This window comes from Stenella coeruleoalba (genome assembly GCF_951394435.1).
Source record: "Stenella coeruleoalba genome assembly, chromosome: 2".
Classification (NCBI taxonomy): Eukaryota; Metazoa; Chordata; class Mammalia; order Artiodactyla; family Delphinidae; genus Stenella; species Stenella coeruleoalba.
In genome coordinates, this window is record NC_137147.1 from 1,659,750 (window position 1) to 1,671,972 (window position 12,223).

The window sequence follows — 12,223 nt, forward strand, 5'->3', positions numbered from 1 at the left end:
CCAACCCGGTCCCCCATCACGCACCTTCTGATCTTCCCTTTGCTCATCTGCAAAGATGAGGACAAAACACTCATCTCCAAAGGCTGAGGATTGCTGGAGCCCCAGGCAGGAGCATCCCTAGGGCCTGACCCTGAGCAAGACCCCAAGCCTCTGGACTTCACCTCTCCAGTGTGGACCTTGCTTGTGGAGAGAAAGGGGAGCAGGGGTCCTTTCCTGCCCCCATTCTCCCAAGTTGGTCAGGCCCTTGGTGGCCTGAGGGTAGGGTAGGGGGGCCTTCTGGGAAGCTGCAGAGGCTACAAAGAGGAAGCCCTGAGTACCACCCCTCCACCCGCTGGGGTCTGAAAGCCAAATAGGCCTCCAGGAGCAGCAGCTCTGTTTCTAGAAACAGAAACGTGAGCCCATCAGGTCTTTGGGGTGGAGACTTGGGAAAGGCAGCTGCAGATATTTCTAAAATTAGGGGAAGGGGCTGCAGGGGGCACAGAACGCAGGAATTTCAGGCTTAAGAGACACCTGCTGTCTGGCCAGTCCAGACCCATTTGCCTTTTTGCCTTGGCTTGTTTCATGGGTCTAAAAAATGCTGACTGCGAGCAGGTCAAAACACGCCAAGGTGAGCAAGAGAAGAGGCAGGAGTCTCTCTGCAGTAACGTCGGGGGACAGAGCACAGAGGCAGAGGCAAAGGGACCTGCTCGCCCTTTGCTCCAGTGCCCATTCCTCAGAGGCACCAGATATGCTGGAATGCCCGCTCTGCCCCAGCCTCTGCAGGACCCATCTCCTCCCATCTCTGGATGATATTTTGTTCACTTAGCTGCTTGCTCACAGCCAGTCTTCCCGCAGCAGCAGCAGTGTTCACCTTGCTGCCCACAGAGCACACTGTGCAGTCCTGGAGGGATTTTGTTAAATATACACATAGATAAGGCTCTTCCCCCTTCCTTGCTTCATTCACAAAGCAAAGTATGATGGACATCAACCACACAAGCTCCAATTCACGCTTTTTAATAGCTGTATAATATTCCACACTAGGGAGATGCCTTCCCTACCCCCGGCCAGTCCCCAGTGATGGGCATCGAGTTATATCCGGGTTTGTTTGTGTTTGTTTCTCCTACTACACATCTCTTGGTCTATCTGCAAAGAGAAATGAGACTGGACTCCTAGAAGAGAGTCCATTCTCTCTTATAGAGAGAATGAGACTCTATAGGCTTGACTCCTAGAAGTGTGATTGCTGGGTCATGGAGGATGAACATTTTAAATTTTAATAGATACTGCCAAATTACTTTCCTAAAAAGATGTAGCAATTCACAGTTGCAGGCAGCGTGTGCATGCCTGTCTCCCCACATTCCAACCCACAGCCAACACTGGCTGGTATCAATCTTCTTTTTTTGCCAGTCTGGTTGTGCTGGGGCTAGTGGAAGGCATAGTCGTTATTTTAACTTACGTGATTCTGATTTTTAGTCTTTTTTTTTCTTTTTTTTAAAATCTCACATGTGCTTATTGTTTGTTAGCATTTCCTCCAGTCTTTGCCAAAAGTCTCTGAGGACTGCCTTTGGGGGTGGGGTGGGGAGGTGAACCTGTCCCCTGCAGAGAGGGCACAGGCCTGGGGTCTGGGGACTCTGAGACTGTGCACTCCCCAGCAGAGCCAGAGTATTTCCGCATCAACCAGGAGGGGCTGGGCCCGGGGGTCTCTGGCTCAGACGCCCAAAAGCCCGGAGACTTGCCCAAGGTCAAGGCACCAAGGGTGCCGCCGGGCTGGGCCGCAGCCAGGCTGCGCCTCCGGAGCGCCTTCGCTCTGCACCAAGACCGCCCGGGAGATGCCTGCGGGCACCTTGGAGAAGGTCGGCGGCTCGGGGCCAGCTCGGACGGGGCAGGAGAAGGAGGGGCGGCGGGGGTTTGGCAGTACCTGCTGTGGAAGCCCTGGACGCCCTCGCCTGGCCCCTCGCCGCGACCACCGCGGGGACTGGCAAGACGAGGGAGGGCAGGAGCCATGGTGCAGACAAGCCCGAGCGTCCTCAAGTGCCTGGTGGCCCTCCTGCCTCGGTTTCCCGCTAGGAGGCAGGCGGGGGGGTGGGGGTGGGGATCCAGAATGTCCAAGGGCCTGAGGTTCCGGCTTCGGGATCCTGGGCGGGCGTGGGGTAGGGTAGGCGGGCTGCGCGGGGTTCCGGCGAGGGGATAGTCGGGGTGGGCTGCCTGGGGCGGGGGGCTCTGGGGGGCTGCGGGCGGCGGACAAAGCGACGTCACAATCCCGTAGCGCGGCCCAATGGAATGAATGGGCTATAAATAGCGGCCAATGGGAGGCCCGCGTCGCGCCCCTTAAGAGCCGCGGGAGCGCGGAGCGGCCGCTGTTCGCCTGCGCCGCGCCCTGAGCTGCCGATCGACCGAGAACCCCCGCCCCCGCCCGGCTGCTCAGTGAGTGGGCCCGAGGGCGGGGGTGTGAGGGTGGGTCGTGGGGCACCGGGGCAGGGGCGCTGCGCATGGAGGGGGCTCGGGGGCCGCGGCGTCGCGCGCTCCCGGCACGCAGGGGCCCGCCGCCTGGAGCGGGCGCCAGGCCGGGGGTCCTGGGCGATGTGGTAGCCCCCTGCGCGCAGTGCCGACCCCGCTGACCTTGGCCGCGCCCCGGGCGACCGGTGCCCGGGTCCCTGGGTGGTTAGCAGGTCCCCAGGAGGCCCGGAGCCTCGGGTGCCCGCTGACCCCCGCGTCTCCCCGCAGCCCGCCGCCGCCATGCCCTTCTCCAACAGCCACAACACGCTGAAGCTGCGCTTCCCGGCCGAGGACGAGTACCCCGACCTCAGTGGCCACAACAATCACATGGCCAAGGTACTGACCCCCGAGCTGTACGCCGAGCTGCGCGCTAAGAGCACGCCGAGCGGCTTCACGCTGGACGACGTCATCCAGACTGGCGTGGACAACCCAGGTACGCGCACACCAGTCCCGGGGTCAGGGTGCCAGCGCCGTATCCGCGGGACAACCCGCGGCTAGGGCCCAGAGCCCCCCCCCATGCCAGTCCCCCTCGGGCCAAAGTCCGGGCGCCCTCTTCCCGCGCACAGCCGCGGGGTCCTCGGCGGCTCGCTGAGGCCTGGCAGTGACGTCACTGTCCCCACTCCGCGGCCCCCCCACAGGCCACCCCTATATTATGACCGTGGGCTGCGTGGCTGGCGACGAGGAGTCGTACGACGTGTTCAAGGAGCTCTTTGACCCCATCATTGAGGATCGGCACGGCGGCTATAAGCCCACAGACGAGCACAAGACCGACCTCAACCCCGACAACCTGCAGGTGCCCGGCGGCCCGGGGCGGCGGGTCGGCCTGGGGAGGGGTCTCCCGGAGCTCACCTCTGCTTGGCCCCCAGGGCGGCGACGACCTGGACCCCAACTACGTGCTGAGCTCGCGGGTGCGCACGGGCCGCAGCATCCGCGGCTTCTGCCTCCCCCCGCACTGCAGCCGCGGGGAGCGCCGCGCCATCGAGAAGCTTGCCATCGAAGGTAAGGGTCGGGCCGGCCGGGCCACGGTCCCGGTCCCGGTCCCGGCCCCTGCCGGCTTGTTTACTAGTCACCCGAGCCGCCGCCGACGCCGCGCTCTTATCTGCGCTCTGGCTCCGGTTTCCCGGAGGGACCGAGGCCCAGCCCCGCGCTTACAGCGTCCTGGGGCCCGGCGAGGGTCGGCTTGGGCCGGGTCACCGGCTCGGCCCGCCGCCCAGACCGGGAGGACTGGACTCCAGCCAAGCCGAGCGGGCATGGGGAGGTGGGGCGGATCCGTGTCGCTAGGGGTGGTGGCGGTGTGGGACAGGAGCCCACCCGTTTGTCCTCCTGAGCGCGCCCCTCCGCAGCCCTGTCGAGCCTGGACGGTGACCTGGCGGGGAGGTACTATGCGCTCAAAAGCATGACCGAAGCGGAACAGCAGCAGCTCATCGACGACCACTTCCTTTTCGATAAGCCTGTGTCGCCCCTGCTGCTGGCCTCAGGCATGGCCCGCGACTGGCCGGATGCCCGCGGCATCTGGTGCGTACTCCCCAACCCCCCTCCCGCGGGTCCCCACTCCCCCACTTCGTCCTCTCCCTGGCGAGGCCGAGGAGGAAGAGGGAGGGGCCGCGCTCCTGGGATGGGTTTGGTGCCACCCAGGCCTCCTTGCAGGTGACCTCACCTCGAAGGTAAGTGAAGGACCCCGGCTAGTAGAGGCCTCAGCCTCTCAGGATCTTAGAGGTGGGGGGAGCAGGCGTGTTGGCTTTCCTCCTCCACCCCCCTCTGGGGAGCTGGAGCTTCTTGTTTTCTCTCCTTTCCCACCCGCTTCCCCGCGGGGAGTCAGTCAGGTGCTGGGTGACGCAGACGCTTCCTCGAGTGGGCGGTGGGGGAGGAGGGCTTACAAGCTCCTGTTCACACTGTGCGTGTATCCTGGGGCTTCCGCGCCCAGCTACAGCGCATCCCCCTGTAGGGGGGCTGTGCTGGCTGCCTCTGCCCCTTATCCCCTTGGTGGGGACCACACAGTACCTGATGGGCAAGCTGGGGAAGCAGCTCAGGCCTCTCTTTCTGTCCCCTCTCTGAGCTGTCCTGGCCTCCCTCCGTGCCCCCAGGCTGTTGACGGGGCTGGAGTCCGGGCAGCGGCCCCCACTCCTGGGTACAGCTGGGATGAGCACCCCAGGGACCTGGGAAGTGCCTCTGCTCTGGGGACCACCTAGAGTTTTTTTTCTGGATGTGCCCTGAGACCACAGTCCAGGGAGGAGGCTTGACTGTGCCCCTCCCCCAGGCACAATGACAGTAAGACCTTCCTGGTGTGGATCAATGAGGAGGACCACCTGCGGGTCATCTCCATGCAGAAGGGAGGCAAGATGAAGGAGGTGTTCACCCGCTTCTGCAATGGCCTCACCCAGGTCAGGCCTGGCCCCCGCCACCTGGGCTGGCACAGTGGGGGCTGGGTGCCAGGGAGGGGGCAGGGCCAGGCCCCCCGGTTCAGGCAGAGATGTAGGTGCCCCATTAACCTCCTGGGGAGTCCAGGTCTCAGTTGCCTCAGGGTCCTGCCGGGGGGCTCCCGGGTCTCAGCTGGTCCCCTGGGGCATGTCTCAGCCAGGCCTCCGCTCTCACACCTCCACCTCCAGATTGAAACGCTCTTCAAGTCTAAGAACTACGAATTCATGTGGAACCCTCACCTGGGCTACATCCTCACCTGCCCGTCTAACCTGGGCACAGGGCTGCGGGCAGGGGTGCACATCAAGTTGCCCCACCTGGGCAAGCACGAGAAGTTCCCGGAGGTGCTCAAGCGGCTGCGGCTTCAGAAGCGAGGCACAGGTGAGTGGGGTGGGGCGCCTGCAGGCACCCCTCTCTGCCGGAGCAGCCCACCCTCCCCCACCCAGGCCTGCTGACCTGGCTGTCTCCCCAGGCGGTGTGGACACGGCTGCCGTGGGCGGGATCTTTGACGTCTCCAACGCAGACCGCTTGGGCTTCTCGGAGGTGGAGCTGGTGCAGATGGTGGTGGACGGCGTGAAGCTGCTCATTGAGATGGAGCAGCGGCTGGAGCAGGGCAAGGCCATCGATGACCTTGTGCCTGCCCAGAAGTGAAGCCCTGGCCTGCATCTGCCGCCATCTCCAGCCCTGCTGCTTCCTAACTTATTGTCCGGGCAGTGCCCACCATGCACCCCTGAGGCTCGCCGTTTGGCGGCTGAGCCCTTAGCCTTGCTGTAGAGACTTCTGTCGCCCTTGGTAGAGTTAACTTCTGTGATGGCTGATGCTGAAATAAACTAGGGTTTTGGCCTGCCCCAAGTCTGAGTGGTGCCTCCCCTTTCCAGGGGCAGCCCAGGGCTCAGCAGCCAGGCTCTGAGGCCTGAGTCTTGGGTCTGCCCTTTGTGCTTCACTGTAAGCTGGGACAGGAAGTAATCAGGAGGCAGGCACCCTGCTGTACCCACCTAGTCCTGTTCCCTGAGCCTCTCAGCCATCCTGTCTACTTGGCTTCCCTGCAGGCCTGGGGTGGGCTGGTGGGGGAGGGACAAGAAGGGGGAGGAGCTCCAGGGTGGCAGAGCCCCAGCCTGAGCATCCAAAGGATTTTGGGCCCTGGGGCCTGGAGCCTGGCACTTTGCTGAGCCCCATCCTGTAGCCTGGGGGAGCTGTGGACGCTGGGGGGAGGGCAGGAGCCCAGAAACTTGATACCTTTTCCCCCCAAACCCTCTTCCTCTTCTTCTTGCAGGCAGCTGCTCCCTCGCCCACCCCAACACCTACTCCAGCTCCTAAATAATGTCTCTCCTCCCCTTCCTTCCCTCCCAGCCTCCCATTAGGCTGAACTGTCCCCTCGCCTGCTCCTAGCCTAGCCCTCCAGCCCCTTCCAGGAAGCCCCAGGGCCCCGTCAGTCCCCCTCCTCCCTGCAGCCTCCTCTCCAGAACCCTCAGGTGCCCCAGTCCCTGGGCCCCCCATGGCAGGCCCCCACCAGAGGGTCCCCAAGCAGGAGGGAGGTTGGGGCTGTTTGGGACATGGCTTTCTGGTCTGTTTTCCAGCCACCTCCTGGCTGCTGCTGTCCCCATCTGGTCTCACTCGGGGGTCCCCACCATGGGTGGGCACCCTAGGTGGGACGGGTGAGCCAGCCGGGGTCCTGGGCCCGTCTTCCTTCGCCAGCTCCTCAGCTCTGCGGACAGTCTGTGCTGCCCCCTGCTGGCCAGGGCCGCCTCTGTCCTTCCTTTCCTCAACCCCATCGGGGTCTGCGATGCCCAGCTCCCCATGCATCAGCCACACAGTCCTCCTGAGGTTATCCTGCACCTGGGAGAAGCCAGGCATGGCCTCCACGCCCTGGACTGGGCAGTCTTGCCCACTAAGGATTGGGGGCGCTCACGTCCCAGGGGCAGCTTGTCAACCCGGACCCCGAGGCCCAGGACAAGCAGGTTGGTGGGGCGGCAGTGGAGGAGGAGGTGCGCCCTGGCATCTGCCTCGGTGGCCAGGCTTGGTCTGAGGGGCCCATCCAGGCAGTGTCCAGGCTGGGGAGGGCTCTCAGGAGCCTTTGCCAGGGAAGGGGGCATGGGCCCAGAGGTTGGGTGAGTGAACACCTGGATAGGCTGGGCATAAGAGGGGGCAGGCCCCCAGGTGCAGAAGACTGGCAGAGAAGGGGTCTCTGCACCCACTCTTGGGGCCCCTGACTGGCCTGGGGGCCAGAGGCCAGTTCTGGGCTGGCCCTGTTGCCATGAAGTTCCAGGTCAGGGGCACACACCAGGCAGGGGGCCCCTTTTCTCGGCTTCCTCCTCCAGCCACTGTCCCCCTCCCGCCAGTGTGGGCTGGGCCAGGCCATACAGTGCTTCGTAGAGTCTGGAGAAGCAGGGTAAAAAGGGCTGTGACGGGCACAGGAGGTGTGCCCCTCCTGTGAAGGCGTCGCCCTGCAGAGAGGGGAGGCTGAGGGCAGCTCAGGAGAGAGCGGGAACAGTGGGAGGCCTCCCCCAGCTGGTCCAGGGGCTGCCCAGTCCGGCTGTGTCGCTACCATCCGAGGGGTCAGCAGGGTTCCTGGCCTGTCTGCCTGCGCCCACCCCGGGGCCCTTGCCCGTGCTCCCTCCAGCTGAAGGACCTCCTGCTTGCTCAGGCCCCCTCACCACCGCCTGGACTGAGCCCGGGGGCGCAGGCTCAGGAATGACTGTCCCGAAGCCACCCTCCCATGTGCACGGGTACCTGAGGTCCCTGGTCAGGCAGGCATGTCACTTCCTGATAAAGAGAACGTTCCAGCACTTCCCTTTCACCACCTGCGCAGGCCTCTCAGGGCTTGGCGCAGGGAAGCCAACTCCCTCTGAGAGGCCTAAGCCTCGCCCTCTTGCCCTCGCCTGCAGCTGGGGTGGGGCACACGCCTGCAGCTGGGGTGGGGCACACACAGCACCTGGGCTCTCGGAAACCTGGTCGATCGAGCAGGGCGGGCACAGCTCCCTGGGACCCTGGGGGGAAGCGTCTTCCACAGGCTCAGAGCTACGCCATCTCAAACCCACTGCTGCTTCCCTAGGCCGCTCGTTTTCCTCTCCACCGTTTTCCCTTTGCCTCACTTTTACTTCTCACTTTCTCATTTATTTTACCTGGCTGTCCTGAATGCACGCTTGTAAGCTGTAAGCTGCATTAATTCTTTTTTAGGACAAGACAGAGCTGACTATACACTCAGCAAGGGCACCTCTGCTCAGCAGTCCATGGACCCTTCAGCCACAATCCCTACAACCTCTCCCCCTTTCCTCTGGATTCAAGAGACCTCTAAACAGGGTGGTTTTAATTTTCCTGAAACCACGGTCAAACACGGAAGGTCTAAGAAATGCCCCACCACATGACGATACACACTATTTGCTCCGATCAGCACCAGTGAGAGCATCACACCTGTGTCGCAGCCAGGGCCCAGCCGGCTGGCGGGAGGATGGGGGGCGGTCCCTGGGTACTGCCGGGCGCTCAGCACTATCACCAGCCTCCAACCTCTAGATGACAGCAGTATCACCCACCCCGACTGCCACAATGGAAAGAAAATGTCTCTAGGCATTGCCAAATGTCCCCGGGAGGGGGGGGGCAAATTGGCCCTCAGCTGCTTCGAGAACCATTGCCCTACAGAGATAACGAAGAGATGCAGTCACTTAGAACAGGGAACAGCTGGTCAGGCCTCCAACAATAAAGGGTTGTTAAAAAACCAGGCCACCTCCCTCCCTCGACGTGGCGCCGCGCGGACCTCGACAGCAACGTGGAGAGCTCAGTGAGACGGTGACATGATTAGAAAAAGCAGAAGTGTAAAAGCAGGTTATAAAACAGCTTGTACTCTTGGGATCCCACACAGAACACATATGGAAAAATCCTGAACAGCAGCAGTCAGCTGTGGGTGGTGGGGTAACAGGTGATTTCCTTCTTTATACTTTATTTTCCAAATTTCCTACAGCGAACACATATTACTTATATAAATAGCTGAAACAAATTCTTTTTTTGAGTGGTTTAAAAAAAAACACTCTAATGTGTCCCAGTTGGTGGGAGACCACTGAGGGCTGCAGGGCTTCACCGCCACCACCCCCATTTGCTCTGGGTGAGCCTCTCCCCACCCCTGGGGTGGAAACTGAACTGGCTCAGGCGTCAGCACCAGTGAGCCCACCCAGTTCCAAGTCCTGGGCTCTTTTCACTGCTCTGACTTTTCAGAACATCTTAGACCTCCAGTGTGCAGGACCTGCTGCTCTTATCGGTAGCTGAACTGGTGGCAGTTGCCTGGAAGGTCCTTCATCCCGCATTTCTACTTGGAGCTGCGTGGTGCTTCTACACCAAAGCCCCATAAAGCACCCTTGGGGGCACGCATGTACTCACTTCACAGGTAACAAAGAAAACGATCTTTTCATTGGCAAGAAGTCATCTTGCTGCCTGTGAGGTTTCCAATGAACAGGGGACAGAATTTCAGCTTGGAGAAGCAAGGCTTTTTGACCCTGCTGAGGGTTGAGGCTTTTCACGTGTTAACTGGATGACAAAAATCCCAGTTCCCAAGTCTGGCTAGAGGCTTTCTGCAGGGATCCATTCCCAGCATCTGGACTCTCTCTACCTTTCTCCCCAAATCTGTGAAGATGTTCTGCTTGGTTTCAGAAGTTCTAACTTTCACACCTTTCCCAGAGTTGGGGTCTTGTCAAAAATCTAAGGCTCAACCTAAATAATTAAGCTTAACACCCAGAAAAGTTAAGAGTACTCCTTCCATTCCCTCCTGCTGCCGATAAATCTCTGTGCACTCTCCCCTTCTGCCTTCGTAGCAAAACCCTGGCTTTGAGCCTGGCGTGCAACTGCCCAGCTAGAGGAGCACATTTCCAAGACGCTCTTGCAGCATCCGTGGCTGCAGGGAAAATGCTTCAGAGGCCCACCTCAGACAAGGGGCACCCAAGCCCGGAGGGTGGAACACCCTCGAGTGTTTAACCTGGTGCACACGTGTGACAGCCAGTATCACTCCTGACCTGGCAATGGGGACTGGGGCGGGGTCCTGCCTGGCTACACACTCATCCCACTGCAATGTCAGGCCTGGCTTGGTGCCTGCTGGTCCAGGAATTTAGTTGGAACTGAGACCAATGGCTCTAGAAACAGCCTGGCTTTGGGCCCCTCCCAGCCAGCATGCACTCAGTCAGGATGGGACACACGTGACCAGAGACTGACGGCAGTGGCACCAACACCCCCAGACTTGTTCCCATCTGCCATCTCGGTCCAACCCGGGGCTCCCTTCTGCACGTCTGCACTCTGCCTGCTATGCACCTTGCTAGTCCCACTCAGTATTCTCCTTATTTCAACCCCTTTGTCGACTGATACCAAGTTGGGCGTCATGCTCCCTCTTAAGGGTCACATCTCTTGGGGAGCCCAGACACCCCTGAGCGGAAGTGTGGGAGAGCACTTCTCTCGTGGGGTTCACAGGCGGACTTTGTCAATCCCTGAGCAGAGGTAGCGGGCGAGCACGTTTCTCAGCGGGCTTACGAATCTCTCTTAGGAAGTGTCGTGGCCGCACACCTTCCCTCCTATCCTGGATTCCTCTTATATCCTCCTCTCCTGACTTCTTGGACTGTCTATTGGTCCTTGAGCCTCCTTCGAGGCCCCTGGCTCTATTTGTTTCTCTTTCTTTTGTTTCAGTGATAAAGTTAATCTGTTTAGTTGGCTCAGGGCCTAGGTCTTCTCCCTCCATCTCTGAAGGATTGAGGCCCTGGGACTCTTGTTCCTTTCCTTGACTAATCCAAGGGGCATCCTCAGGCTAACCAACCTGGCAAATTTCAGGTTGGCTGGTGGCTCTCAGGGACCCCACTGTTGACACTGGGAGAATGCCAGGACAAATGACTACCATCTGGCCAGGATCAATCAGACCCCCGTCATGTCAAGACATCCCAATAAGAAATGGGGGCAACTACAAGCATCCCGAAGGACTCTCTGCTAGGATGCACATTAGCTAATTGGGGAAAACTTAGGATGGTTTAAGAAAAAAAGAAATTAATTTTCTTTTGCAATACTGCATGGCCCCAGTACGAACTAGGGGACCAAGAGATCTGGCAAAAAAATTGGGTCATTAAATTATAATCCATCTTGCAGCTGGACTTATTTTGCAAAAGGAAAGGGGCTTCCCTGGTGGCGCAGTGGTTAAGAATCTGCCTGCCAGTGCAGGGAACACAGGGAAGATTCCACATGCTGCGGAGCAACTAAGCCCGTGCGCCACAACTACTGAGCCTGCGCTCTAGAGCCTGCAAGCCGCAAGTACTGAAGCCCGTGCGCCTAGAGCCCAAGCTCCGCAACAAGACAAGCCACTGCAATGAGAAGCCCGCGCACTGCAACGAAGAGTAGCCCCCGCTCACCACAACTAGAGAAAAGCCCGCACGCAGCAACGAAGACCCAACGCAGCCAAAAATAATAAATAAAATAAAAATTTATTAAAAAAAAAAAAAGAAAAGGTAACTGGAGGGGAAGTCCCATCCATCCAAATGTTCATGACCCTATTCCATTATCCAGGTCTAAAGAACTGCCGGGTGTGCCTGGCTCACACCCCTTTCCAAGTGCCTTCTTCCCCCACAGGAGCCCGATGTTTTAGATGACCCCTTATGAGTCCATTTCCCTGGGGTCCACAACCAGGAGCTCCTACCTCCCCCAATTCCGAGGGGCCACAGTCCTCCAGACCACTTACCCCTATTGCCCCGTCTGGGGAGCTGGAGACCCCAGACCCCCATAAATCAGCTCATGGATTTGGCGTTTGGAATTTAACAATACAGATAGGGTTGAAGAGATAAAAAGGATTCAGGGATAACAGCAAAAAGCACAGTTACTGGCAGAGGCCCTAACCCCTGCACCATCTCAGGGTTTCCCACCCTTGCAAAGACCCATGGTGAGGACAGGATCCAGGAAGCCTAGATCAGAGCCACTGTCTCACTGAGAAAGGATCTGTTTTAAGTGTGGATAACAGGGCCACTGGAAGAACGAATGCTCCCTGTATGGGAAAAGTCCACCAGGACCCTGCACAATAGATCAAGAGGGCCACTGGAAGCGGACTGCCCCCAGTCCTGAAGGGGACTCGGGGCTCTCAAACCAATGATGGCTGAGAGGACCAAAGACTGACAGGGCTGGGGACCCAGGACCCTTCCCAACTCCCCAGTGACACATGGTCACTTCCCTGGAGGAGCTTTGGGTAACCCTTGACGTGGCAGGTAGGAAAGGTATTTTCTTATTAGATATGGAGACTGCCTACTCTGTGCTGATTTCCCTGGACCCCTGTCCTCCTAATCCTCTAAGGTAACGGGGATTGATGGAAAGCCCCAAACCAAGTGCTGCC

General features: G+C 59.6%; 1 protein-coding gene across 1 annotated transcript; it reads left to right on the top strand.

The window, feature by feature from the left end:
* Window positions 1-2,353: 2,353 nt before the first annotated feature.
* CKB (creatine kinase B) lies at window positions 2,354-5,841 on the top strand. Its single transcript, XM_079913889.1, has 8 exons — window positions 2,354-2,400; window positions 2,701-2,905; window positions 3,111-3,265; window positions 3,339-3,471; window positions 3,816-3,987; window positions 4,730-4,853; window positions 5,079-5,268; window positions 5,360-5,841. The coding sequence occupies exons 2-8, from the start codon at window positions 2,713-2,715 to the stop codon at window positions 5,536-5,538; spliced, it is 1,146 nt and encodes a 381-aa protein (XP_079770015.1). The 5' UTR covers window positions 2,354-2,400; window positions 2,701-2,712; the 3' UTR covers window positions 5,539-5,841.
* Window positions 5,842-12,223: the final 6,382 nt, after the last annotated feature.